This window comes from Solanum stenotomum, chromosome 11 (genome assembly GCF_019186545.1).
Source record: "Solanum stenotomum isolate F172 chromosome 11, ASM1918654v1, whole genome shotgun sequence".
Taxonomy (NCBI): domain Eukaryota; kingdom Viridiplantae; phylum Streptophyta; class Magnoliopsida; order Solanales; family Solanaceae; genus Solanum; species Solanum stenotomum.
Genome location: NC_064292.1, coordinates 45,776,815 through 45,804,781, shown reverse-complemented (window position 1 = coordinate 45,804,781; position 27,967 = coordinate 45,776,815). Strand labels below are relative to the sequence as shown.

At 33.2% G+C, this 27,967-nt stretch overlaps 4 protein-coding genes across 4 annotated transcripts in view; all 4 read left to right on the top strand.

Annotated features, from left to right (window-relative positions):
* Positions 1 to 27,967, top strand: part of LOC125844901 (fluoride export protein 1) — a 300,878-nt gene that overhangs the window by 56,034 nt on the left and 216,877 nt on the right. The gene's annotated exons all lie outside the window — the stretch shown is intronic.
* Positions 4,018 to 5,713, top strand: LOC125845976 (protein MAIN-LIKE 2-like). The gene is made up of 3 exons (XM_049525452.1): positions 4,018 to 4,135; positions 4,213 to 4,302; positions 5,010 to 5,713. Exon 3 carries the CDS (start codon positions 5,018 to 5,020, stop codon positions 5,711 to 5,713), a length of 696 nt encoding a protein of 231 aa, XP_049381409.1. The 5' UTR covers positions 4,018 to 4,135; positions 4,213 to 4,302; positions 5,010 to 5,017.
* LOC125844906 (uncharacterized) lies at positions 7,808 to 8,916 on the top strand. Its single transcript, XM_049524269.1, has one exon. The coding sequence runs from the start codon at positions 8,065 to 8,067 to the stop codon at positions 8,791 to 8,793; it is 729 nt and encodes a 242-aa protein (XP_049380226.1). The 5' UTR covers positions 7,808 to 8,064; the 3' UTR covers positions 8,794 to 8,916.
* Positions 13,649 to 23,556, top strand: LOC125844903 (biotin--protein ligase 2-like). The gene is made up of 9 exons (XM_049524267.1): positions 13,649 to 14,108; positions 14,261 to 14,322; positions 15,011 to 15,159; positions 16,100 to 16,220; positions 16,576 to 16,731; positions 18,793 to 18,838; positions 20,491 to 20,563; positions 22,106 to 22,182; positions 23,383 to 23,556. The coding sequence occupies exons 1-9, from the start codon at positions 13,711 to 13,713 to the stop codon at positions 23,423 to 23,425; spliced, it is 1,125 nt and encodes a 374-aa protein (XP_049380224.1). The 5' UTR covers positions 13,649 to 13,710; the 3' UTR covers positions 23,426 to 23,556.

Here is a 27,967-nt window from a genome sequence, read left to right as displayed (position 1 = left end):
TTTAAATTATGATTTAAAAAATATATTATTAATGACAATAAAATTTGTCTATCTACATATATAATAGAGAACAAGAGATAGGCATAATGCATTGTCATTTAACTTAGCTTCAACTAACATATATCCCTTTAATTTTAGGTGTGCACATGTAAACATTTAAATTTGTATAAAGTAGAACAAGTAGGCACACGTGTCCTACATGACAATCGTGTGAGATACACTCAAACTGATTTGTATTATGTCATGTCGAATACATGTTATGTCATGCGTAGGATATGTGTGTTTGTTTATTCAATTTTATATAGAGTTAAGTGTATACTTGTACACACCATAAATTAGAGGTTATTAATGTGAATCGATAAACTCAGCTTTTCGTAGCGGATCAATCTTTTGTTTCCCCACCCTCTTTTAGACTCTCTCTCTCTCTTTATATATATATATATATATATATATATATATATATAAATTATGGAAAGCGCAAAGATCTAAGCCACTTATGTTGTGGTGAAGGTTAAACCTCATAACGTCAACAAAGCTAAAATTTCATCTGTGTTAATTAAGGCCAAGTTAAAGAGAAGTTAAAGAACACATTAATATATTATACCAAAAGATAAGTGAAATTTAAATAAGCATGTACATAATATATACATACGTACGTACTTAACTACTTATGCATGTAGTATTAAAATAACAATCATAAGAAAATGACATTCAATTTTGCAACAAACTTATAAAAAAGTTATTCTACTTATATTAAAACTTAAATAAAAATCTATAATATATAGGGTAAAAAATAAAATATTATATATAATATAAAAAGATGTTACATAAATGGAGAATTAAAAATAACAATAAAAAAATAGGCTTTGCATAAGATAAAAAGGGGATAATGATTCATTTTCAAAGTTGAGGAGGGTGTTTGATTTTAAAACAAAGTTGGAGGTGTAAATGATTTTCACCCCATTTGAATGTGGTATGCTTATTAGAAAACAATGATTGACATGACTATTTTATCACACTATCCCTATTAATTGATAATTAGTACTTACTTTATTTCAAATTAAGTGAATTTGTGAGGCAATGCACACCCATTAAAATACCATTTAAGGATATAATTTAAACCATATTTTCACTATTGCCCTTTTGTGAAAGAATAAATATAATTGTCTAAGTAGTGCAATTTATCTCCTATAAAATATAAAAAGGTCTTTTCGTTGCATTCACTTACAACAAGAAATAACCACCAGTGTTTGGTTCAATACTTGTATTTTGGTGTATTTTTTTTCCATTCGTTGGTCTTTCATTCCATCATATTCCTAATAACATATTCAATTAACCGTTAATTGCCGATCATCCGTGTACCTTAGTGGTGACTCATTGTCACAACCCGAAGTACCCCCTAGGTATGACATGGTGAATAGAATCCCGAGAGATCCTAAACGATCTACTTGACGTAAGCATGTCGTAAAAGATATACAACAAAAGAGAATATTCAATAGAAGTCTCAACCATATAAGCAATCTAAAAATAAGCACTGAATGTTAAATTGTGTCTGACATACTCTTCTAACATCATAAGAGTGGGTGGGACGTAACCCATACATACACTACCTACAAGTCTGAAACTAAAAAGACAACAAAAGCAATAAATGTGTCTATGGATTTTCCCTCGAACCATGGGGACTCACCACTCTAAGCGATCAAGCTGAACAATCCTGATCTAAGCATTTCCGAGAGGAAAAGCGTTGGACCCTATATTATAAGACAATATAGGCATAAATATGCATTAGTACATTAATGTACTAAGTATGAGAAAATGCATAAAGACATAGGCATATGCATGATAATATGAGGAACTTTAAATATAATATGCATGATACTAGTAAAACGTAGTAAGAGCCTTAAAAAAAATCATGAATCATAAATAAGGTCAAAGCATATTTAAAATACAGGGGAAGCTTTCATAAAACCTTTAAAGAAACATAGTTCACTTGTGGGATATTTACCATTAACCAGCAATAAGACCATGTGAGCTATAACAAGGAATCCAACATGAACCTCACATCAAAAACGGAAAATCTACTTGCCAAGATAGAATTCCGTCATATTCATTCGTAATTGCTATTGTGGATCCACTAGATAGGTCATTTAAGACAATCCTACGGGGCACGTAGTTTGGGACAAGTGAATTGCTACTAAAGACCAAATTTCTACTAGAAGTAAGGCCTCAATTCCAAAATTCTCTCTGTGCTAAGTAAATCCCAACGGAAAAGACATAATCATATTCGTCTCAAAATACTTGGAAAGGCACAATTTAGACTACCAGTCGAAGCTCCTCTCAAACCACCATGATTTCATAAATATTCATATTAGACGCTTACCTTGCTAAGTTTCTAAATCATGATTTCATCCATATATGAGAAAACATTTCACAAATCATTGATACTTATCTCAAAAGCATCCATAGTGCATACATCATCCTTTTCATAAAACATGCATAAATCCTTAATAGAATTCATGATCATAGTTCATAATTTCATAAGCATTGTTCATAATTCAAGTTCATAAAAATAGGCATATACATGAGTCGATATAAAATCAGTTGAAATCCATGTAATTGAATCAAATCATACATAATAGGATTGGATATAAGCAATTGAATCATAATAAATATGACCCATGAAGATTTGCATGAAACCTTAGTAAATTGAATTGGAGATTAAGATTCTTTTGGAACCCAATGGATGAAAAAAATTCATTGGTGATCCACATACATTGATAATCAAAGACCTAAGAAAGCAAGAAGAATGAGACCTTGACGCTTGAAACCCTAGATCTTCACCCTTAAAGCTTTTGAGAGAATTTTGGAGAAGAGGACTTGAGAGATTTAGGAGATTTTGAGTGAATGAGAGAAATTAGGCTTAGTTTGAAGGATAGAAACGATTATATTGGTAGTTATAGGGCAACCAACGTAGTTTAGAGGTTAATATAGTAGGAAAAGACCAAAACATCCTTGATTAAAAACTGTTGGACAGATCAACGGTTCCAACCGACGATCCGAAAAACTTTCTACGAACCGTCCTAGTCAACCATAGAGTCATGACTTACTGGAACCTAAAATCCTAAGTAATTTCAATGAGACCTTCCTACGGACCGTTGACCATTCTACGATTCGTAGACCCCTTTTGTAGAGTCCAAGTTTAAGTCAAAAATCTCACTAAGTCTGGATCACTTCTACGAGTTCCTTCTATGGCCCGTAGACCAATCGACGACTCGTCCTGTTAAACCATTTGTCAAACATGAGAGACTTGATATTTTTCAAAACTCAACTCAATCCTATGACTGCCTTCATACGATCGTAGGACTTCATACAATCCGAAAATGGTTTCCATATGACACTGGCTCAATGCCAAAATGCATTTTTTTCTTTTCAATTCGACTTTTCAATTTACGAGGTGTTACACTCATATATTAGCAAATTCACACATTTGAAGTCTTGTTGAGAATTTTTTTCTGCAAGAAATTTCATTAAAGCAAAGGAAAAATATGGAAAAAAATAATTAAATATTTATCTTAAAATATGAAATAGAGCAGGTATTAAATTTTAAAACATGATTTAGGAATTAAGAACCTAATGCAACAAAGAGGGTGGTATGGGACCTAGGGCTTTGTAATGTACAATCATATTTTTTAAAATGTATAAATTTAGCTAGGAATTTTTGACCAAAATAAGCTATTTTAAAAATCAATTCACCAAACTAATACGCTTTTTAAATTTTTTACAAAAGTAGTATAAGCGTACTTCATGGTAACGTTTTAGGTTATTTTTATTTTAAAAATTCAACGGACAAAAACTGACGGGGTTGACGATGCTAAATAAATAAACGTTACTATGAGTAACGTTTTAAGTGTAAAACGTTACCCACATATATTTTTTTAAAAAGTGAATTGTGGTCACGTGGACCTTTTATTCATTCATATCCACAAATGTCACCATCCAAACAAAACAAAAAATACCAAAAGAAAATACAGAAGGAACTTTCCAAAATACATTGGTTAGTCCAGATTTACAACTATGGTGGTTTTGAGAAACCTTCTTCTTTCACTTCATCTCAGCCCCTTCAGCTTCTTTCCAGGTATGTGTCCAAGTCCATTTCCAAGATTTTGCAGCTACGAATCGAGCTCTCTGACGTTCTTGTTCCTCTCTTTGTAGGGAGGTAGTAACCCTTGGCGGCGATTGACCGGAATACCAACGACCCCAACATCACTTAGATCCAGCTCACTGGTGACTCGGGAGTTCTCAGTAAGCAATTTAATCTTTTTTGTGTTGTACTCCACCATGTCTTGTATCATGCCTTCTTTTCCTTAACTGTTATTGTTGCAACTAGACGGAGAGATCATCAATTTTATCTTTGAATCCCTGTATGAATGTTATATTTTATTCATGTGTATGCTCTGTTCACTGATTCTTGATTGTCCTAGTTCAGGTCAAAACCTAATTTCGTGGATAAACGGTAGCTCTTCTATTTCAAAATCAATTTTGGGGATTTCTTGTTATATCGAGTTTCATGATAAATTATAGCTATAAATCTTTCGAAAAGCTTGAAATCAAGTTAGTTATTCTGTGTTAGTGCCTTGAGGTATGTTTTTTTTTCCTTACAAAATAGTAGAAGGAATGCTTGAATTTTAGAATTTCTATCTTCTCGAATTTACATCGTTTTGGTTATATAGAATAATCACTCAAGAAATTTTGATTTGTATGTTGTGTTTTCATTTTGAATTGATGCATCTTGTTGATGCAAAGAGAAACAATGAAAAAAATGTTCACATGAAAATGAAATGGAAGACTATAACAGGTTGACCTGCAATCGGCCTCTACTAAAATTGAGTTCATTTTCCAAATTTTTAATGAAACATTAGGTGACAGTACATTTATTTTGATTTGCTTGTTATATTTTGAACTAACATTAATATTTAATTTACTTTCATACGTGTTTTTCATTTTAATAGATACGTATATGGCTGGTTATAGTGCATACCAATTGGATCCCGGTCCACTTGAACCATTAGTATTAACTCAACAACTTACCCATATGTCACGGGATATATGGGATGGAAATGTTAATATGATTTTAAATACGAGGAGGTGTGATGGAAAATTTTGGGACTTTGTAAAGAAATATCCCATTCATCCACGAGTCTTAGAAGTGATTGAATTATCAGGATTATATGGTGTTTATAGATCAAATCGACCTAGTATTGATCGTAGCTTGATCACTTCACTAGTAGAGAGATGGCGTCCTGAGACTCATACCTTTCACTTTAGGACGGGTGAGGCGACAATCACCTTGCAAGATGTAGAAGTGTTGTATGGCTTACCTGTGAATGGTGATCCAGTACTTGGTGATGAGTCGATAAGGACCATAAGGGATTGGCAAAATATTTGTCAAAGATTGTTAGGTTTTATTCCACGTCCTCAAGACTTCAACTGTAGTAGCCTCAAGGTAACTGCACTTAATGCACATATGCTCGAGCAACTACAATTACCTGACTTGGCAACACAAGATATGATCAATCAAATGGCTAGATGTTACATGTTTTGGATGATTGCTGGTATGATGATGGCAGATACATCTGGCAACTATTTAAAGCTTATGTTCCTTCCTATGCTCGAGGATCTCAATGTAGTTAGCTCTTATAGTTGGGGTNCCTAGTTCAGGTCAAAACCTAATTTCGTGGATAAACGGTAGCTCTTCTATTTCAAAATCAATTTTGGGGATTTCTTGTTATATCGAGTTTCATGATAAATTATGGCTATAAATCTTTCGAAAAGCTTGAAATCAAGTTAGTTATTCTGTGTTAGTGCCTTGAGGTATGTTTTTTTTTCCTTACAAAATAGTAGAAGGAATGCTTGAATTTTAGAATTTCTATCTTCTCGAATTTACATCGTTTTGGTTATATAGAATAATCACTCAAGAAATTTTGATTTGTATGTTGTGTTTTCATTTTGAATTGATGCATCTTGTTGATGCAAAGAGAAACAATGAAAAAAATGTTCACATGAAAATGAAATGGAAGACTATAACAGGTTGACCTGCAATCGGCCTCTACTAAAATTGAGTTCATTTTCCAAATTTTTAATGAAACATTAGGTGACAGTACATTTATTTTGATTTTCTTGTTATATTTTAAACTAACATTAATATTTAATTTACTTTCATACGCGTTTTTCATTTTAATAGATACGTATATAGCTGGTTATAGTGCATACCAATTGGATCCCGGTCCACTTGAACCATTAGTATTAACTCAACAACTTACCCATATGTCACGGGATATATGAGATGGAAATGTTAATATGATTTTAAATACAAGGAGGTGTGATGGAAAATTTTGGGACCTTGTAAAGAAATATCCCATTCATCCACGAGTCTTAGAAGTGATTGAATTATCAGGATTATATGGTGTTTATAGATCAAATCGACCTAGTATTGATCGTAGCTTGATCACTTCACTAGTAGAGAGATGGCGTCTTGAGACTCATACGTTTCACTTTAGGACGGGTGAGGCGACAATCACCTTGCAAGATGTAGAAGTGTTGTAGGGCTTACCTGTGAATGGTGATCCAGTACTTGGTGATGAGTTGATAAGGACCATAGGGGATTGGCAAAATATTTGTCAAAGATTGATAGGTTTTATTCCACGTCCTCAAGACTTCAACCGTAGTAGCCTCAAGTAGCTGCACTTAATGCACATATGCTCGAGCAACTACAGTTACCTGACTTGGCAACACAAGATATAATCAATCAAATGGGTAGATGTTACATGTTTTGGATGATTGTTGGTATGATGATGGCAGATACATCTGGCAACTATTTAAAGCTTATGTTCCTTCTTATGCTCAAGGATCTCAATGTAGTTAGCTCTTATAGTTGGGGTAGTGCAACCTTAGCGTGCTTGTATCGCTTTCTCTGTAAGGCCTCACAGAGTAACCAAAACGAGATAGCTGGATTTCTACCATTACTCCAAGTATACTTAATAACTACATCAATTATTTATAAATATTTCTTCTAGTTTATAATCTCATAATTATATATTTATATATTATGTTTAGAGTTGGGCATGGGAGAGAGTTATTGTCCTCAAACCTCAGGTAATAACACAAAGGGACACCGAAAATAATTTTCTTGCTAGTTTACCTAGGGGTCTATGTGCTACTAGATGGTTTGCACATTTTAGTTGGACTGATATCACTAAGCATGTGTTGAAAGTTTTTAGGGATGCACTTGATTCCATGACAGAGGAGCATGGATGATGGTATACAGGTTTTTTTAAATTTTTTTTATGTATATATTGTAGTTGAAACTCATTTCTTTTCTCTTTATGTAGTTTATTTGGGAACCATATTCGGATGACTTAATTGGGAATCTTCCTAACTATTGTCAAATTGGACGAGACATATGGCGTGTTAGAGCTCTAATTTTTTGTTGGGATGTCGTCGAAGTTCACTTGCCTGATCGAGTTATAAGACAATTTGGATTGAAACAAACGATACCAACTCCATTTCTATTTGACGCCATATATTTTCACCATGACCGTAAGGGCAGACCAAATACAAATTGGAAGTTGGAGCATGCACAATGGTTGCCTTTTTGGAACCAACGACTTCAATATATTTAATGCACCGTTAAATCGTGAACCACTTCGATATGATGACTCTTATCTTATTTGGTTCAGACGCATTACTCGTCTTGTTATCGGTAATCCTACTCAGCGTCCTCAACAATAAGAAGGTTATGTATCAAATTCAACGGCATATAAAACAATGTTATGTATTAGATTCCGTGTGTTTGTGATTTATCTTTTGAGGATATATCAATAGCAGGGTAAATATTACTTCTTCTCAAAAATTTTGACTTGGAAAATTATTACCTATGTTTTTTCTTAGAAAATATTATATAAGTGCTTCAGATTGATCTTTGTTTGAGCATCTGTTAGAAAAAAGAATTGAAAATGCTTGTTAGAAAAAGAATTGATCTTTGTGTAGGTGCGTCATATTTATTCCATGGTTGATAGAGCGAGAGCACTTGGTGATCAGCCATCAATGGAGGATTTATACATATTTCGTGCAATGGTCCGGAATGAAGGAGAAAAATGCTTGACATATGTGCACGAGGCTGATAGGATTAATGTACAAGCCGATTATAGAAGAGATAAGGTACATGATGATCATTTATATTCCCCTATTCGTAGGCAAGGAAAAGGTGGTGTTGCTGGTAGGATGGCTCGTGCTGTTGAGAAAGGACGAGCGCCTATTGAAATGGACGAATCAGCCTCCGAAGATGATCACACAACTTCTGATATTAGTTTCATTTCAAGGGGCCAAACTCATGAGTTCACTCCTGGTGCATCAGGTATGACATATCAACCAACAAATATTGATATTGTCTCATACACGACGTCACAAATATTAAGGAATCCAAGTCTTTCGTCACTTGAGAATGTATTTGGTGGTTCTCGGCCTCAACATTTTGAGAATGCCCCCAACTTTAATTCATCACCTGGGCTGCCAATGTCCATTGAGACCCCTGATGTTGTTAATCATTTAGAGGACTCCAATAATAATATAGAAAGTAATGAGTTGGATGATTCCAACGATGAAGTGGAGAATGCAAACGAATGTGGTGAACCATCAGTGAAGGAGAAGCGTACGATTTTTCCTAAGCGTTGTGGGACTGGTACTATTAACATCTTTATATTATTTTTTGACATAAATGCTCCTCTTTTTAGTTGAATAATTGAAAATTACCCTTGCTTGTCAAAGAGTCACTATCTTCGCCAGCATGGCAAAAAGAAACAAGCAAAGAGAAAAAAAGAACTGTAATTGAGAGGTTTCATTGTACTCGTCCTCCCCCTCCTCTCTATTCTCCCTTGGGTTTGCAGATCCATCTCTCTCCTCTTTTCCTTTGCTCTTTCTCGAAACACCACAGGTACTATGCATTCTTTGTTTCTTATCTTCCATTTGAATTATTTGGTTAGCCAATACTTGCAGAGTTTATATCTTATGTAGATATCATGGAACTTTTGTTCAAGGGTTTGGAGAATGATTAGGCCTTGTAGGAAACAAGGCTGTGAAAGTTCTTTAGTCAAAGAATATTCACTGTAACTAAGACTGCTAATATCAAGAATGAATGCTACTTAGATCTTCATTAAACTTTTATAAAGGTTGTCTTAATTTCTTTACTGTGTTAATTTTTTTTCCTTGTAGATGTTAGATACAGTTAAAGAATAATATATTACATTTTATTTATGCTTTAACTAGTGATATATTCTCTAAGTCAAAATCATGTAAATCAATCTTGTATTAGCTGTGTGTCCAATTATATAATATCAAACATTTCGAGTTGTTTGAAGTATTAGCAATCTGAGCATTTCTAAGTTAAGTTTGTTTTTTTCTCTACATTTCTAAGTTTATGCAGTAGATAACTTTATGCACTAATAATTTTTCCTTTATTAGCAATCTGGAAATCTGTAAATCTGCCTACATAATCCACAATCTCGCTCATACACTGTAGAACCACGATCCATTTCATTAGGTATTCTAGTTGTCCTTGGCCGATTAGGACGACGATATAATTCATTACTTCTCATTGTAAAACTTGGAGATGGCCAATATGTCTCATTACCAATAGGTGAGAATGACCCAGAATATGTTGCAACATAACTCTTTATTGTGAAATGCTCGCTAACAAAATTTCTAGCTAGCCCTCCCATTCTATCAATTACCTTAATGACATGTGAACATGGGAAGTGCAAATTAACCCATTTTTCACAATCACATTTTCTTTCAATGAAACACAATAAGGATTACCACCGGTACCATCAACTTATATAGATCTAACTTCGTATACCCCTATGGGTATATTCCAATAAAAAACAAAGTGCCTTTTTGAACTTTCATAATTCTTCTCCCACTTTATTTTGAACCTCCCAGTCCATAATTCATTTTGTTCTGCAAGTTGGTGTGCTATTTGAGACCTACGGGTATACCGTTCAATAGTTTGCTCCAATGAAAGTTTAACCATAGCAGTGACAGGCGAACCTCGTGTTTTTTTCAACACTCCATTGAACGACTCTGAAAGATTTGTTGTCAATACCTCCCATCTTTTTCCACCATCATGGCTAACAGTCTATTTGTCCAAGGGAATTTTCATGAGGTATTCATGTGCTTCGACATTTCTTCTCTAATTTGCCACATCAAGGATTCAAACTTCCTTACTTGATGGGCTGAAGCAGCCCTCCACATCAATCTGTTGAGGTCCTTGTTTGGAAATTTAGATTGAAAGATGCTCTTCAGATGCCTTATGCAAAATCGATGGAAGGCTCGAGGCTCTTGAAATCGCCGCAACTCCTGCAAACTAGTCAAGATTCCTTTTGCCCTATCAGATATAACACATACATCTTGTCTACTTTTTATCACATGTGCACTCAAATTTCTAAAAAATCACTTCCATGCCTTTTTTAACTCTTTGTCTACAATAGCAAACGCTAAAGGAAGAATGTTATCATTTCCATCAATTCCAACAGCAATTAATAATTTGATCTCATACTTTCCATAAATATGAGTTCCATCTACTGAAATAACAGGGCAACATGTTTGGAATCCATCTATGCATGGCTTGAAAGCCCAAAATACAAATTTAAAAGTTTTTACCTCTGATGAACTCATAGACTCTTCGTGTTTCCATTCCACAACTGTTCCATGGTTAAAGTGTTGAAAAGCTGCAAAAAATTTAGGTAGGTCACTAAATAATTTCTCAAAGTCATCATACACCAATTCACATGCGCGTTGACGTCCAAGCCACTATTTTCTGTATGTCACTTGATGACCAAATTTTTCATGAACCTTTGAAATGACATCTACCACCAAGTACTTAGGATTTTTTCTAATTTGATTTAGAAACAGTGATGCAATCAAATTGGTATTTAGATTGGCGTGACCACTAGAAAGCCCTTCAGTCTCACATCTATGATTTTCAACATATTTTCCTATCTTCCAAAGGTTATCTCCAACTTTTCGACCTCAAAGAAACCACAAGCAACCCAATAAACTATAAAACTTACATCTCACAACCCATAGACTCTTGGTAGATGTTACCACCTTGAACTCCTTATTTTTGTGCAAACTCCAAATCGTTACCGCCCGTTTCAACTTTTCTTTACTACTAAAAAACATACCTTTTTTCAAATCTTTTTTTGCTTCCTCAGACCAAATTGAACAATATTCCATCTCAGATTCACATGTAGACATGAAAATGTCCTCCTCATTCTCTAATGTCCTGAAATAGGGTATGTCATGATTTTGTATTTCAGACACGCCTTGTTTATGATTATGAAGATTTACACCATTCTGAGAAAAATCTCTAATATCATCGATATCTTCATCAGGTTCACTTTCATCACCATCTTTTGGAGGTTCATCTTCCTCCGAACTTTCATCACTAATTTCAGCATTTACATCATTATATAGATCAACGTTGGTCTCATTATCTCTGTAAAAAAATATTAGTTAAATTCTAGCAAAATTATAAATATAAAAGCTTGTTTTAAAAGCGATAATTTATACTCTAAAAGGTTATTTCTTCTATCAATAAGAGATAATTTATGTATACTGACAATAAAATTATCTTATTAAATTGTTACACTAAAATTCAATAAAATGTAGATTTGTTGTTTTACCTGACCTTATAATCTCTGTGACTATTATCAATATGCATTTGACTACTTGACCCTTCACCAAATGATCGATGACCATGCATCGACAATTGTTGGAATGGTGGTTGAACAATCGGTTCTACAAAATGAGGTTGATTGGCCGTGGTAAAGCCATAATTTTGAGCCAATAAATTCATGTGATAACCATGATGACCACTAACTTGAAATACAACATTTTGATCTGTTGATTTGGACTTTACATACATCTCCAAGACATTTATATCAATCTTATCCGCAAATTTTTGAGGTATGAAAAGGAATTGTAACAAAGATTGGTCATTCTCAATTTTAAACTCAATGAACCTTGTATTGTTACCTTGAATTGAACATGGATATTTTCCAGAAATATCCATATGAATATTTTCACTATTTGTTCCCATTTTCTCATGCAACAATCCAACCAATTCAACATAGTTAGTTGAGGTAGACATACTAATAATCATTCTAGCACATTCAGTATACCTAAATCCGTTCATATTCGTAATTATTTCGCCACCTCAATACAAAGCAACCATCACATTATGTTCAAAGCTCGTCATCTTTATCCTACACATAAAAATAAGATATTTTTTAAAAATAATATTAATAAATTAGAAAAATAATTTTAAAGCTATAGTAAAAACTTAACATAATATGATAAATTTGACTTATTTAATTCATACCTGATGAAGTTTTGTGAATATTATTTTAACAATGGGCAACACAAGTGAAAGTTTTGATGAATATTGTTGGAATATGCAAAAAATTCCTTACAACAACATTTATTTTATAATCACACGTGTTGTAACTAATAGTCACGTTTTTAAGGTAAAACGTTACTCATAGTAATGTTTTACAGCTAAATTTGCAGGATTCGATTCTAAATTTGCAGGAGTCGAAGGCCCGTGATTGGATTCTTTATAAACATTACTATGAGTAACATTTTAAATTTGCAAGATTTCATTATGAATTTACAGGATTGGATGTGATTGGATTCTCAATAAACATTATTGTGAGTAACGTTTTACACCTAAAATGTTACTCACAGTTACGTTTTAGGTGCAAAACGTTACTATGAGTAGCGTTTTAAATTTGCAGGATTTCATTATGAATTTACAGGATTGGATGTGATTGGATTCTCAATAAATGTTATTGTGAGTAACGTTTTACACCTAAAACGTTACTCATAGTAACGTTTATTCATTTAACGTCGTCAGATTCGTCAGCTTTTCTGTCCGTTGAATTTTTAAAATAAAAATAACCTAAAACGTTACTATGAAGTATGTTTATACTACTTTTGTAAAAAACTTTAAAAACGTATTAGTTAGGTGAATTTGTTTTTAATTCAGCTTACTTTGGTCAAAATTTCTATATGGGCCATACATCTCTAAATATTTTTGGCAAGTTATTCTTAGGTAAAGTTTTATCATGCGTTTGATCATAAATTTTGGGAGAAATATATACTCTGTAAATAAATACAATTTATACCCATAAATTTTAAAAATTATTTAAAATACCCATAAATTTGTATCATCGTTTTATAATGAATATGTACCATAAGGAAAAGACAACGCAACGAACAAAACTAATACAAATCTAAAAAAAGAAAGAAAATACAAATGGTTTATATAGAAAAAACTATTACTTCTTACTATTTGTAATTGAAAGTAAATTCGTAGAATAAGTTCGGATAATAACTATATACAATGTATATAATCATATAAATTTTATACAATGAATTAGGTTTGAAGTTTAATCCAAAACTATAAATGATGAATAAAAATTTGAGGTAATTTTTAGTAGTATTTGAAAATTTAAATTGTTAATCAAAAATATTCGTCAAATAATAGCAAATTATATAGCCAAACAATATTTTGAAAATTTGGATTGTTTGGCAGTGGTGCTGTTTACAGGCGCTAAATTCTCAGCATTAATTTCTCCGTCTTTTGAGCAACTGATGATTTCTCAATTCAAACACATCTTTTTCACCGCCTCTCTTCGAAAATTTCCCAATTTCCCATCAATTCTCCCTCTTCCACACCTCAAAGCTTTCTCAGCATCACACGTACTCGGAGGAAAAATGGAATCGGAAGCACCTGACCGCACTCTTCTTCTACTCGCCGGAAAATCCAATGAGGAGAATGATGTGGCAAAGGTATTAAAGGATAACAATACTCTTCAACTGCGTAAAAATGGTGAAGAAGTTGAGGTTATTCTGCCTTCCGAGGTCGAAACGCCATTTGAAGATGACGCGTTTCAAATTGGAGAATACTTTAACTCCCTTTCGACTAAGCATTTTGGGAGACTCATCATTTATTCTCCCAAATTGTCGTCAACTCATGATGTTATTTCACAGTAATTGTCCAATCCCTGTATTCAATTTTTAATTTGTAATACATCTAGCAAGCTATTTACCTTAATTTAGATTAGCATGCTTAAGTATGTGTATTTACTTTTGTTGATATTGTGAAAAAAACTTGTTCATTTTAATTACTTGAATATTGCAGAAATAACTCTGACTTACCAGTTGGGACAGTGTGTGTTGCTGATGTGCAACTGAAAGGGAGAGGTATGCAGATTTATGTTTGTTTTGGATAATTGCATTGTTAACTCTTTAAAAGCCCAAGTCTTTTTAAGTTGTACACACTTCACGTAATGATCTGCCCTCTCTAATCGAGGGCTCATAAACTATTAATTTTGTTCTAGTGAACTATGCTTACTTATGTGGTACAATCCGATTAAGTGCTTATTAGCACATGCTGATCTGCTTCAATTTGTGCAACCAATTATGCTCTCTTTTACTAATTGTAATTGATTTATTGTCTTTGAAATAAAGAAACAATAACTTCTGCAGCTATGTCAAGAAGATTAAATTTTATATGAAGAGGTTAGAGGTGGATTGTGACACCAAATGAGAGGTTTTGTTTCCTCCACCAACTATGGATTAGTAAAAATGTCTTTCGGACCTTTAGAAAAGCATAGATATGTGTTGACATTATTTTCCTTGCACGTGACTTTTTCCATTAACAATGAAGGGAGGTTAGAGAAGGTGTCGTTCTCCATCATTGCTTTAACGTTAGGGATTTATTTGTTCAATACACAAAAATAATTTTAAAAAAATGCATGACTTGTAGACTAGGAATTAAAAACTGAAGTTGTTGTATTTTGTGTATTGAAGATTTTTTGGTCTTATCATATTTGCCCAAATTTATTCATATGTTACTTTGATTTGATTATATATTTATTTACCTTTGAAGGCCGTTCGAGTAATTTGTGGCAATCACCAAAGGGTTGCCTTTTGTTTTCATTTTCAATACAAATGGAGGACGGCAGAGTGGTGCCACATTTGCAGTATGTAGTCTGTCTTGCTATGACAGAGGCCATTAAGGCTATCTGTTTGGAAAAGGTAAGTACTTATATTACAAATGTGTAATGGCTGGCATCCTGAAATTGAAATTAGATTGGTAAATGTTTAATCAATGTATGGGAAAAGTAAGAAGGAGATAAATGTGACTATATGTCCACATTGCTTTAACAATGAATTAAAGTTTTCTCACTTATCTTTGTAAGTTTTATATGCTCTATCTAGATTTTGTCAATTGAAACGTTTGTTCTTACTCATGTACTTTATGGTTTTGTCATTGTGTTTGTATACTTGGAAATTGAAGCAGTTATCTGATGAATGGTCTGTGAATAATTGTATACAGTACTTGCAGACATTTATTGTTTAGTGCTTATTGGTCTGCTAAAGAGAGTGTCCTATTTCCTAAAGAATGTTTTTTGTGTTAGGAAGTATTCAGGAAAGAGATTACCGTGACAGGGAAAATTTGGATAATTAACAGTGTCCATTGAATTAGTCAGTGAACTGTAAGATGCACTTATATCAAATTTCAGGTAGATTCAGATGATTAGAACTGCTTATTAGATGGAGCACTCATAGATTTTTGGTTCTTCTTGAGTTACAAGATTCTCTGTCAATCTTTTCTATTGATTACTTTGTTTTCGTTTAGATTTGCCTAAATAATTAAGAATTTGTATCTTCATGTGTTGGTGGTGTATCGATGAACATATAGTATTTCCTAAACCTTATCGCTATTTGGCAAAATAATACTCCTAATTGCTTTGATTATGCCATAATACTGTAGGTAGTATGTATTTGAACAATTTCAAATGCTATCTGGATAGATATGGAAGAAGGAGGAGTGATAGGACAGGATTTGTTGAAACTAGATGTGTGCTGCATAGAAGCTTTGTGTAACATGTAGATCATATACTTTATTTAGAATAACTGTTGGTATGTTAAACTTTTTTTTCCTTCTTGTTCTTGGCTGCGTTATGTGTTACAGGGCACGCCACATCTTGATGTTCGAATAAAGTGGCCAAATGATCTATATTTAGGTGGCCTTAAAGTGGGAGGCATCCTAAGCACATCGGTATATAGGTCAAAGAAGTTCTATGTTAGTGCTGGTAAACTGTCTCACTCATTAACTTGCAAAAAGGAAAAAAGGAAATACTGTCACTGATGTTCATTATATTTTCTCTTCCTGTTTGAAATAAAGAACAGACTTTTTCCTTCAATTTATAGAACTTTGCATGCCATTACCAGCTTGACGGGGTTTCAGATGTTGCAAACTTAATGAATTTAGTTAGTCAACAAATTTTCTTACTCTTGCAGTCTTGATTAACATAGCTAACTTTCATGCACCCTCTTCAAATCATTCTAAATCGACTGATGAACATCTGTATTTGTTTCTTTCTCCTCTCATTCTATATCGATTTGGAGAAATTACATTGGAGTGCTTTGATAAAAAATACTTCGCAGGAGTTGGATTGAATGTGGGGAACGAGAAGCCTACTACATGCTTGAATGCTGCTTTGAAGAGAGTGAATCCTCTCTCACGTGAATTGAAAAGAGAAGATATCATTGCAGCCTTTTTCAATAAATTTGAGAACCTTTATGATGTTTTCTTAAAACAAGGTAAGTTGCCTTTTAACTACTCAACCATCATGAATATACTGGCCGACTTCCAATTGTTGAAATACAAACTCCACGGACTAGTCAATAATATGGATGTTCTGGAATGCTCAGCATGCTAGTTCAAGTTGATCAATATGGTTATTCATAGATCAAAAGAACAACCATTCATTTTCTATCTGTTTCCTGGTTTTGTAGTTTACTTGATAGCCTTTACTCTTGTTTTTAACTCATCAACATGGGAGAAACATAAAATATTGAAGCCTTGTGTAAGTTCAAAGTACTTCCAATTTAGCTTCATATTTTTGTGTTACTTCATCTTTGGTTTGGGTTTTAGATCTTACCTACTTTAATTCTGCCTTTGTTGAGCCTAAGCTAGAGCTACGTTTGTCTAGGTGGTCCTGAGTTTCTACATACCAAAACATGATGTTGCATGTGGTCAGCTTTTCAGAAATGAAGATAGTATTAAAATAATTTTAGCTCCTGGATAAATCAGTACAACAAGTAATGACCACCAATGATAAACAGAAACGAAGGATGAGAGAGAGAGAAAAGAATCAGTGGGTTAGATTTCCCAGCCAAAGTCTTGGGGCATGACAAAAATAAAGAGAACTTTCGATGCTGCTAAATAGCTACTCAACTTCTTAAACCCGAAAAGAGAGCCATGTTAAACATTGGAAAATTTTCAATATCTGTGAAATCCTTAAACCCCAATGTTAAAAAAACTCCAACTAGTAGGTCTTTAACTTGTCAGCTAACTCTTTTTTATCAATTTCATTTTGAGATTTTAATCATAAAATTTAGCAATGGAATTGAGTAATCTTAAAAATATATGAGCAGGGTTAAAGTGACAGAGAGCTATTAATACGGAAGCTGACTGTGTCGCAAAACCTGTTCATATGAGCAAGGTTACAATATCAGAGATTTTAATCATTTTTTTTGCTTTAGGTTTTGCTGTTGTTCTTTAATGTCATTTTTCTATAAGATGTTGTTGTCTGCCCCACTACTGACATGAAACTTAGCATTTAACTGGGAGCAAGGTAGAAGGGTAGGTCTATATTTTGGGTATCAAACCTATGGGCCAACTGGCGTTAGCTTGCTAACTCATAGGGAATTTTTCAGTTATAAAATAAATAAAAAAATAAAATAAATATCATATTGTTGTTTGCATACCATGTAATTTGAGTGGTATCCAGTAATTGTTTCTAGAAAGATAATGCTTTCTCCTCCCCTCCCCTTACTTTTTCTTCTTGGTGGATGATGTTAAAAAAATGAAATGAAGTTCGCAAACTTCCAATATGAATGTGAGGTGTCCTTGTTTCTATAAACTGTTTATATATATTTAGTGGAAAAACTAAGTTGGTTCTTGGTGGAAGATTCAGTAATTTTAAGCATAGTTTTTGGTTGATGGTGATGAGATTGTAATTTACCAGTTGTATGTAAAACGTGTCCAAAAAATGGTTTATCAAATAATACCAACCTTTCTTCCCATTGATAGTTCAATGCTAATATCAAAATTTATCATTTTGTTACCTCTCTCAAAAAAAGATATCAGAATGTATCATATGCTGGACTCTATTTCCACTTGCCTGTGCCTTTTCCTAAGCTGGCCTGTTTCGGTGTCCTAGTTTTCCATTGAGATGATATTTCAGTGTCAACAAATGAATTGGAGGTTCAGTAATGAGAATAATGATACTTTTGATAAGGAGAATAATGATATTTCAGTGTTAGCAAATGAGTTGGAGGTTCAGTAATGATTATATTTTGCATTGGGTTGGTTAATGTTGAGCTTGTCATCCAGGGTATTAGGTGCTTATGCAGCTTAGAGATCCATAGAAATTTTGTAGTGTTGGTGGTATTCTGGGACGTTGTGTATTAGATTCTCGTGCAATGTTCGAATTCATAAAGTTCAGTTTTATGGTTTATTATCAACTTCATTTTGCTGTTTGTGATTATCTTAGAACTGTTCTACCTGGAAATCATGGAGTGATTTCTTGGTGAAGAGCTTCTGCATATCGTGGTATGGTAATGAAAAGAGTGATACATTCTGCTGTGTGCATGCAGGATTTCAAGCTCTTGAAGAGTTGTACTATCAGACTTGGTTACACAGGTAGAAACTGTTATATGTTACTGTAGATTCCAATATCTGTTATGCTGCTAGCCTGCTACTCTTCCACTTTGAAGCTTTTTACCAAGCAGAGAACTTTATGCTATAGAAATCCTGTAAAGTTGATCCTTTATTCACTTCTAATCACATGTGTGCTTCTTTTTATGCTTGAATGTGCTTTTGATGGGAGAACGTAGGTAAAACTCAAATTCTTTTACCATGTCATAGGGTAGGACAAGACTGCTCCTAGATGAGTAAAGGAAAGCTTTGTGTGATATAACACTTGTGGATCGCTGGATTGTGTCATTCTCCTGAGTCCTGCCTACAAAAGGGACTTTTAAACAAAATTAAAATGGACCTAGGCCTTGGTAGTTCACTTGTATCATTCAAACACAGTAATGATGCACAAAGATTTCAATGTACTTGTATTGGAACTGATGTCCGAGCCTAGGTATCATGGTTCTTTGGTGGCTGGAAGGTTGTATAGTAGATTTACGTCTGATGGATAGCCATGACAAAGCTGAAGATGCATGGGACTACTTGGTTCAAGAAATGCCACCTTCCTTGTCCATCAGATGACAGAAAATTAGCACAGCTTCATCCTGCATAAAATGGACAAAAGCTTGTGGACGTGAGGTGAATGGTAGTGCAAATCTCCCTCCAAAAACTGTGACGTGAAGAGAAAAAAATGTTCTGTAGACTTCTGTGGAGCTAAAGTTGTAACCGCAGCAAAAGGAGAAGGTAGATCCTCGTATTGTAAGAGTGAATTAACATGAAATTGAGCAGAAGGACGGAGGACAATACTCGGGGACCCTCCAGATGTTTTTGTTTTATTTACAAATTCCCAGAAATGGTCATATGTTATTTTTTGGCCTCCTCGACTGGCCTTCGGCTCTCTTCTTTTTCTCTCATTTCTCTCTTCTGGTGAAAATGTTATCCTTCTTTTTATATTAAAACAAGTTCACATATCTAAAGTAAAAGGTAAAGAGGAAGTTGGATGGAGCTCGAATCCTTTACTGTATACTAACGCATACCCAGAAATTAAGAAGATGCAAAGCTAACCTCTGAGCAAGCCCAAATGTATTTGGTGGGAGTTGATTATCTGCTACACTTGACATCACATAATCAATGTATGGTCCATGTCGTTTATTCACTATTTTTTAATTTTGCTAACCGTAGAGGACTAGAGTCCGGGTCAGCTTGTGTGCACCTCGACTAATTCCATGGGTACCTGCTACCTTTCACCAGTATAGGTATCATATAACTATGTGTCTCTATCCACCAAGGCTTGGATAAATGGGAAGAAATTACCTACTCTTTTTGCCTTCGCTGAGATTTGAGTCTGAGATGTCGTGGTTGTCCATGATGTTTATTCCTTATTCAGATGTAGAAATATTTTACATGTGTTATCATGAAACCAACTAATGGACAGAACATGTAAACTCTTCTGGTTGTCACATGGTTCATTTTAATTATTTACCTTTTTGTTCTTCCTTTTGACTGCTTACCTATTGTTAAATCTGGTTAACCATTATACAGGTTAAGTCGGTGTGAAGTTCACTTCTTTTTCTTATTGAGTGCTGAATTCAAGTCTAACAAGATGTTTTCTCTTCAGTTAGTAACTGTGATTCTTCTGCCCTCTCATGTAAATGCAGTGGACAGAGGGTTATTGTGCAGGATAGAAGCGATGATCAGGACCAATTCGTTGAAAATGTAGTCACCATTCAGGTTGGTTTGAGTGGACTATCTCGGTTACTAGTCCTGAGAAATAAAGTACTATTCTTATTCAATTTTCAGTATTACGCCTCGTCACTCTTTATTTTTGGTTATAATATGATTTCTTTTTGAACTCCGAGATCTATTTCTAGTAAGGCTGCTTCTTGACAGTGATGTGTTATTTAAACTCCAACAGGTATATCTTATAATATACATTGCAGGATAACATGTTAAGATGCACGGAAAGAGGAGTGCACCAGATTAGTAATGTGAAGTCATCAATTTGGAATAGTGTTGCAGAAAGATAAGATGGTGGTTTTGGCGGTGCTTTTGGATGTTTTTGAGCTTAGTACTTAAGTCGATGGGTTCCATTCAATCTTTCTCTTGGGATTATCTGAATAGGAGACTGAAAGCCTTAATGGCCACTTAGGCACTTGAAACTGTTAAAGGATTTATAACAACCATTCACACTATGAGTTCCTTAAAATTGTTCCAAAGACTTGAATTATAAATGAATAAACACATCAATTTTCTTCCGTTACGAGCCATGCAAATCAGGTGAAAAAATAGAGTACAATGGAAGAGAAAGATGATATAGCTGATATCAGTTAGTTGGGATTTGGGAAAGGATTGATTCAGCCTCTAATAAAAAAGATATGCCTTGGTTATATTTCACTTCTTCAACAAGTTTAGTAATGAGCATAACGGCCCTATTGTTCCGATGGAGAGAAAAATCAATACATTTACTTTAGGTCGTGCATCTTCTAGGAGCTTCTTAGTCTTGTCATATATTTTTCTCCCAATAGAAAATAGAGAACTTTTAGTCTTTTTTATTTGTATTTAATTGTTTATGTTGCGCAAGCCGCAATGCTTGTCTGAGACGAGTTTCACATGGAATGACATGGTCAATGAGGATTCATAGCCAATCCCGACTTGCTTTCTATAGAGGCCTAGTTGTTGTTAGGGGTGACTTTTCTCCTAATACACACTAGGGAATAGTGTGCTCTTAAGAAAATATGGAGTTATAGTGCGATGTACGAGTTACCAAATATCTTTTTTTTCCCCCTTTAACCTCTCAATTTGATTTTGTTAATATGCTATCCATGAGTTAACTGGGTTCAACGTCTTGAGTTAGAGTGAAGTATAGGAAACTGAAGCGATATCTAGGATGAGTTTAATGAAGGATCTCTGAACAGATAAAAGAGAGGCCATGAATAGCTACCACTTCTTATTCTTGTGAAGAAGGTAAGGAACCTGTAGAAAATCTATGTTACTACCGAATCCTTGATTGTTGATTCTTCCCTTCCATGATGTGACATGTGCCACCCTTTAGTTTATGCTTGTGATATTTGTTGATTGTTTTTCTTTTTATAATCACTCAGCTGAAGCTGGCACCCCTCATCAATCCCCATGAAGTGAACACGTTCTGAAGTTTATTTAAATTCCTGTTTTGATTAGTACCATATAATTTTCATACTTGTCTTAGTTGTCCTTGATCTAGTAAACTGTTTTATCCCTGTAATTAGCTACATAAACAAATGATTGTACTTTCAGGGTTTGACATCCTCAGGGTATTTATTAGGAATCACAGATGATGGTCAAATGTGTGAGTTACACCCAGATGGCAACAGGTTTGTCTTACGATTATCAACTGTCAACAGATTTAAATCTGATGTAAATTTGTTATTTTAATTTCTTATGTAATCGGGTCCACTTCAGTTTTCAGAAGTTCAAAATTTTCAAAATAAAAAGTTAATTCTCTACTTTTGGACTCATTTCTATCCGGATATTATAAGTTTTAGCTCACATTATCACCCATGCCAAAATCAAGGTAAGATCTTTAAGTTGGGATGGGGATAGTTTTAAGACGTATAAATGAAGAAAAGTGGACCCTTTTATTGAAACCAAAATCAATGAAGTCTTAGAAATTAGAGTTTACAGTAGTATCCCAGAGAAATCAAATGAAAATTACTTACATTTTTTTCATTTTTCTCCACTCAGTAACTATAATGTTTGATTGGATGTGAGACGATCCTTACAATGATACAGTTCACATATTTGCCTTAAAGTTCTGTGTTAACACTAGTGCTTTTTAGTTATAAATACATGAGGTACTTATTCATATCATCTACCTGTTAGCTATAGAGTCGCTAAAGAGGCCTTAGGCTGGTCTGTTTCCTCTCATACCATGCCTGTTGAAAGTTCCTTGCCTTTTCCCTGGAATTGGGTATGATTCATTTACCTCGACTAGGATCAACGCCTTCTATACCCCAAGAATAAGCTAAAAGTACAGAAGTCATCATGGCAGAGCTAGTTCCACAACTGCGATTCACACCCACAGGTCAAAGAAGAAGTGTAATAGTTGCTGATATATTAATTAGGTTGAGAATCAAGGCCCTCCCCTTGTCTTTGTCGATAAGGGTAAAAAATTGGAGTTGCAAAAAGGATTTCCTATTTCTCTAGCCCACTTGCCATAGAGAAAAAAAGTATAGAAGGCAAAAAGACAGATAACCAATGAACTATCTAATCAATGTTTTGCTACTTAACGAAAGATGAATGCGTATACATTTCAAAAAATTGCTATTTTCCTTGTGTGCTTTATTTTAGGAAATTTAGGTAAAGGAAAACAAACAAAGATGAGCTGTTCTTTCGTTACGGTCATTTTTTCTGATAAGAATAACTACCATCATTGGGGTGCTGTTTTTGGTTCTATCCTATTGTCTGGGTTATTTTTGGCAGTAATGAGCTGTTAGTTTTTTTAATTATTAATTTAAGCATGTTTGCTTGGATCATTAGTAGTTTAACAATTTGTTTTTATTCCATGGATGCAGTTTTGACTTCTTCAAAGGGCTTATCAAAAGAAAAATGAGCTGAAGGAGACTAATGTTGGTGTGCCTTCTTGCAAAAGAGTTTATCCTCTTTTCTGTTTACTTTTAGTTCACGTATTCTATTTTTATTTGCTTATTTATTAGCTGATTCTGTTGCACATAAAGTCATTTCTCAAAATTGTATTGATTCTTTATTTTATTTTATTTTTAATAGGAACCAAGATTGCAGTATCTTGAATTTCTTTATAAAAAAAACAGATCATTTATGCCCAGTTGTAGAGAAGATTTCCTTCAAGGCACTGCTTTTCAACCAAACTTTAAGAAATAAAAGGTTTACAGTTTCTGTTTTCACTTTTTGCAAAAATTGCAACTCTTCAAAGTCTTAGGGGTCATATTATCTGTTGTATTTGTGGCAATAATTTCCTCAATTCTTGCTATTCGCCTGATTTGTATAAATTCAAAATTTGTATAATATAAATTCAGAATTTTGTATATTTGTGTACGATTTATGAAAAAATAATAATAAATTACTTTGTTTGTATATTGACAAGCGAAATATATAAATGGATTTCTGAAAAAACTCTAAATGTATATATACAAATCTTGTATATACTTATCCTATTTGTATATTCGCAAGCGAAATATTCAAACGGACAGAAATATACAAACCGTTGCCTCCATAGCAAATGAAATTATGGTTATGGAGTGCAATTATCAAAACTATAGCTATGGAGTCTTATTATGTCTATTATATTTGCTATTTTTAAAATTTTCTCAAAAATACATTAATTAGGAAGGAGGTTTTGACTATTTTTTCTTTATTTGAACTTCTACTGTGGCAAATAATTCGGTATAGAATAGTCTATAGTTTTATTTTTTAGTATCTAAGACCATCTCTAACTCACTTCTATTTTACTCTTCATTCTCTATATTTGGAAAGTAAAATGGATAGGAAAAATTACTAAAATACACGTTTTATGTTTCCCTTATTTCCAATATCCCCTTTTATTTCTAAAATCCCTTATTTCTTTAATGTATCCGAGCTACATATTAATGTATCTGAGCCACTATTTAATGTATCTGAGCTACATATTATGTATCCGATTTATTTTATGATATATCCGAGCTAGTTTTTAATGTATCTGAGCTACATATTATGTATCCGGTTTGTGTTACTTTTTAAGGGATTAATGTAATTATAACATTTTTAAAAAATATATTATTTAATATATACTACTTTCATCCGGAATTAATAATGTTTAGTTTTTTTTAATTTTCGTCGCTTTAATATAGTTTGATATCATTATTAATTTTCACTATGAATAATGCACAAAATTAAAATGATAAGATGAAAATTATAATTTTAAAATACAATACATAACACAATAATTTAAATACAAGATAACAATACATAACATGATAATTTTATCACAATAATAATTTAGTAATCCGGTAGGTCATTTTTAGATTTAACAATATTCGAAAAAATTAGTGTATGATCAACATAATTAGTGTAGTTGTGATTGCGGTTGTGCTTGTTGATTTCTTTTTTCAATTATTCGTAGTTGTTCTTGTTGCACGAAAATCTCCGATTTGAACAATANATGTCCGAAAAGTATGACGAAGGGTATTGACATACCATTTTCGAAAGTTCGGGGGTATATTTGTCCTTTGTCCCTAAAATAATTAAGGATAAAAATGTTCATTTTGAACTCAATAATGCATTAATAGAGAATTTATGGGAGCATTGTAATAATCTTGAAAGTAAAGTTTGTATGTAATTACATTTCATTAATAATTTCACTTTTATTTGAAATGTCCATTAATTTGTATATTATATAATATTAACTTGCAATTTTATGTTATTTAGAAATTTAGAGGAAAAAATAACTTTTATAATAAGTAAAGAATTTGAAAAAATAATTTTTTTATATTACATGATAACTATATAAAGTTATTATTTTAAAAAATAAAAATAATAAAGGAGGCATATTATGAAATAAGAAAATAAGAATGAAATAGAAATAATAATATCATATTGAGGAGAGAGAAAAAGATTATTTTTTAGAGAGTAAAATAGAGAATTGAGTTGGAGTTGGTTTGTCTGAAAAAATAAAGAACTTTATATTTGGATAGTAAAATAGAGATTAGGATTGGAGATGCCAATAGCTCAAATATATCTCCCTCCACCCTTTTAAATGTATTTGGGATTGTATCACCAAATATTGAGATTCTTTATGTTATTGTTACAAGTAAAAAATCTATACATGATTTTTTATTAGCTTGTATTAAAGTCAAAAAATATATGATAAGGAAAAAAAAAAATTTAAACAAGATGAATCACAAAAGATTTTGGAAAATCATGTTAGGAAAAATAGAAATCTTGCCACTGTAACGTGGACTAAAATTTGGCATAAAAAGCTCACATTTTATTTTTTGGTATATAATAACTCAAATAATTATTTTTAGGAATTTTATGATGGTTGGACTAAAATTTAGAATAAAATAGCCTATATTTCATTTTTTGATATCTAATAGCTCAAATAATTTGTTCTTTCTAAATATTTGGCATTGTATTGCTAAATACTTAGATTCTTTATATTATTGTTACAAGTAAAGAAATCATTTGTGACCTAATAATTTTTATTAGTGTATTTTAATAGTCTTAGTAATCAATAATAACTTTGAAGTCATATTTCATGATTTATCTCACCTGTTAGTAATCATTTATGTACGTATACTAAACTAGCTATTAAATTTATCTTAATATTTGAAACTTTGAAATTAATTAAAGTGATAACTATTAGTAAATTTTATTTATTTATAATAGGTAAGAACTCCTAATTTAGTACTTAAAAAAGACAAAAAATAAAGTGCAAGTTTTAGTAATGCTTGCAGTAATTATACATATATTTTTTGTGCATTGTTTGGTTTGAAGCGTTAAAAATAACATGCTAAAAAAATTTATTTATAAAGATACCCTCTGCAATTATGGTGGGAAAGATTAAAAAGATTTTGAGGGGCAATTGAGTCTTTAACCATTTTAATACATGCATTAAAATCATTGCATTACTAATACCTATGTCACGCCCCGAGCCTACACCCCGGACGTGGCTGACACTCGAGAACCATTGCTGGCCCCAAGCGAACCCTTGGCCTGACTTACTTACTCAGCGGAAGACTTAAACACAAGAAGTATAACTCATGCAATAACTTAAGAAATAATATCTTAGCCAAAACGGCAACTCAAGTCTTAAAATGTATACATATGAAATGAATAAGACTAGAGAACTAATACTATCTGTCTATGAAGCCTCTAAAACAAAAAGGGATGTCGGGACAAGACTCCTGATCATCCTAACAATGAAATACTTAAAGCAAAGTAAAATGAGTCCTCCGGAATGTAAGGAGGCTCACCAACTGACTCTGAGTGCTCAACTGGATCAATGAGGTGCTGGGTGATGATCCTGGTTACCTGAATCTGCATCATAATAAGATGCAGGCCAACTGGAATCAGTACATTGAATGTAAAAGTATGAGAGTTGGAATGCTAAACACAACATAGGCTTGAAAAGAGTCTGAAAGGAACAATTACCTTGGCTTTACTCATCTCCTGAAAAACTTAACTAAATATAAAGCAATGAAACATATGCAATATATAGAAAGCTTGTAAAATAGTGGAAAACATCTTAGTTCGTTAAAGAAAATGCAATAACAAACTCAGGTTTACTCATATAATAAAGTAATATAGTTTATGTGGGAGATTCTCTAACTGACAACCACCACTATGAGCCTAAGTGGTGATACATCGTCTTACCCACGCTGCCAGAACTGTCCTATACTTTGTCGTCATATAGAACGCCTTAACTAAATGAATCCACTAGTCTATGCTAAAAAGTAACTTAAGGAGTCATCTAAAAAGTATGATCATCTACTACCCATGATGGCTACATGGTTTATGGAGACTTGAGTTAATATGAACTCGTATCCCCATATCGGTGCTCAATACTACTCCTAAAATATACTTAGCTCATATGTTTTTAAAACAAACTTCTTTCTTTGGTTTGAGATAATTACTCAAAACTTAGCTTAAAAGCGCTCTTGGAATCAATGTTCCCTTTCTTGTTCAAATGTGAAAACATTTTAAACTCTTGGGAATACTTAGTTCCCTTATAACTTTTTGAGAAATGAACTCAACTCTTTACTCTTTGCTTAACTCAAAACTTAAGTCTTAAAACAAAGTTAAAACGTTTGTGAAAGACTTTTGAAAACTTTCATAAACTTCTCTTGACTTGCTTCTTAACTTCTAGACTTGACTCTTAACTTTCCTTGAATTGAATTATGGATTCAAGGTTCATGATCTCATGTTTATGGATGATTTCATGATGTTTAGATGTACCTAAGAGTGTTGGAATCAACTAAGAAACATAGGTACATTGCTAAGGAACAAGTACGAAAAGATAGGGAACGAATGGGGAGAACTGGCGTCTCTGGTGCTCTGAGAGGCGCGGGGGGGGCCAGCCTTCAACATTCAGGGACTGGTCTGGGGCGCGCTAGCTGGCACGACGCCCCAAGGGTGAAGATTCAG

What these genes read in the sequence shown, in the direction of transcription:
- LOC125844906 (XM_049524269.1), top strand. Translation starts at nt 8,065, where the DNA reads ATGGTTGATAGAGCGAGAGCACTTGGTGATCAGCCATCAATGGAGGAT.
- LOC125844903 (XM_049524267.1), top strand. Translation starts at nt 13,711, where the DNA reads ATGATTTCTCAATTCAAACACATCTTTTTCACCGCCTCTCTTCGAAAA. An exon ending in TGTGCAACTGAAAGGGAGAG is followed by an intron (nt 14,323 to 15,010) that starts GTATGCAGATTT and finishes TTACCTTTGAAG; the next exon opens with GCCGTTCGAGTAATTTGTGG. An exon ending in TGATGTTTTCTTAAAACAAG is followed by an intron (nt 16,732 to 18,792) that starts GTAAGTTGCCTT and finishes GTGTGCATGCAG; the next exon opens with GATTTCAAGCTCTTGAAGAG.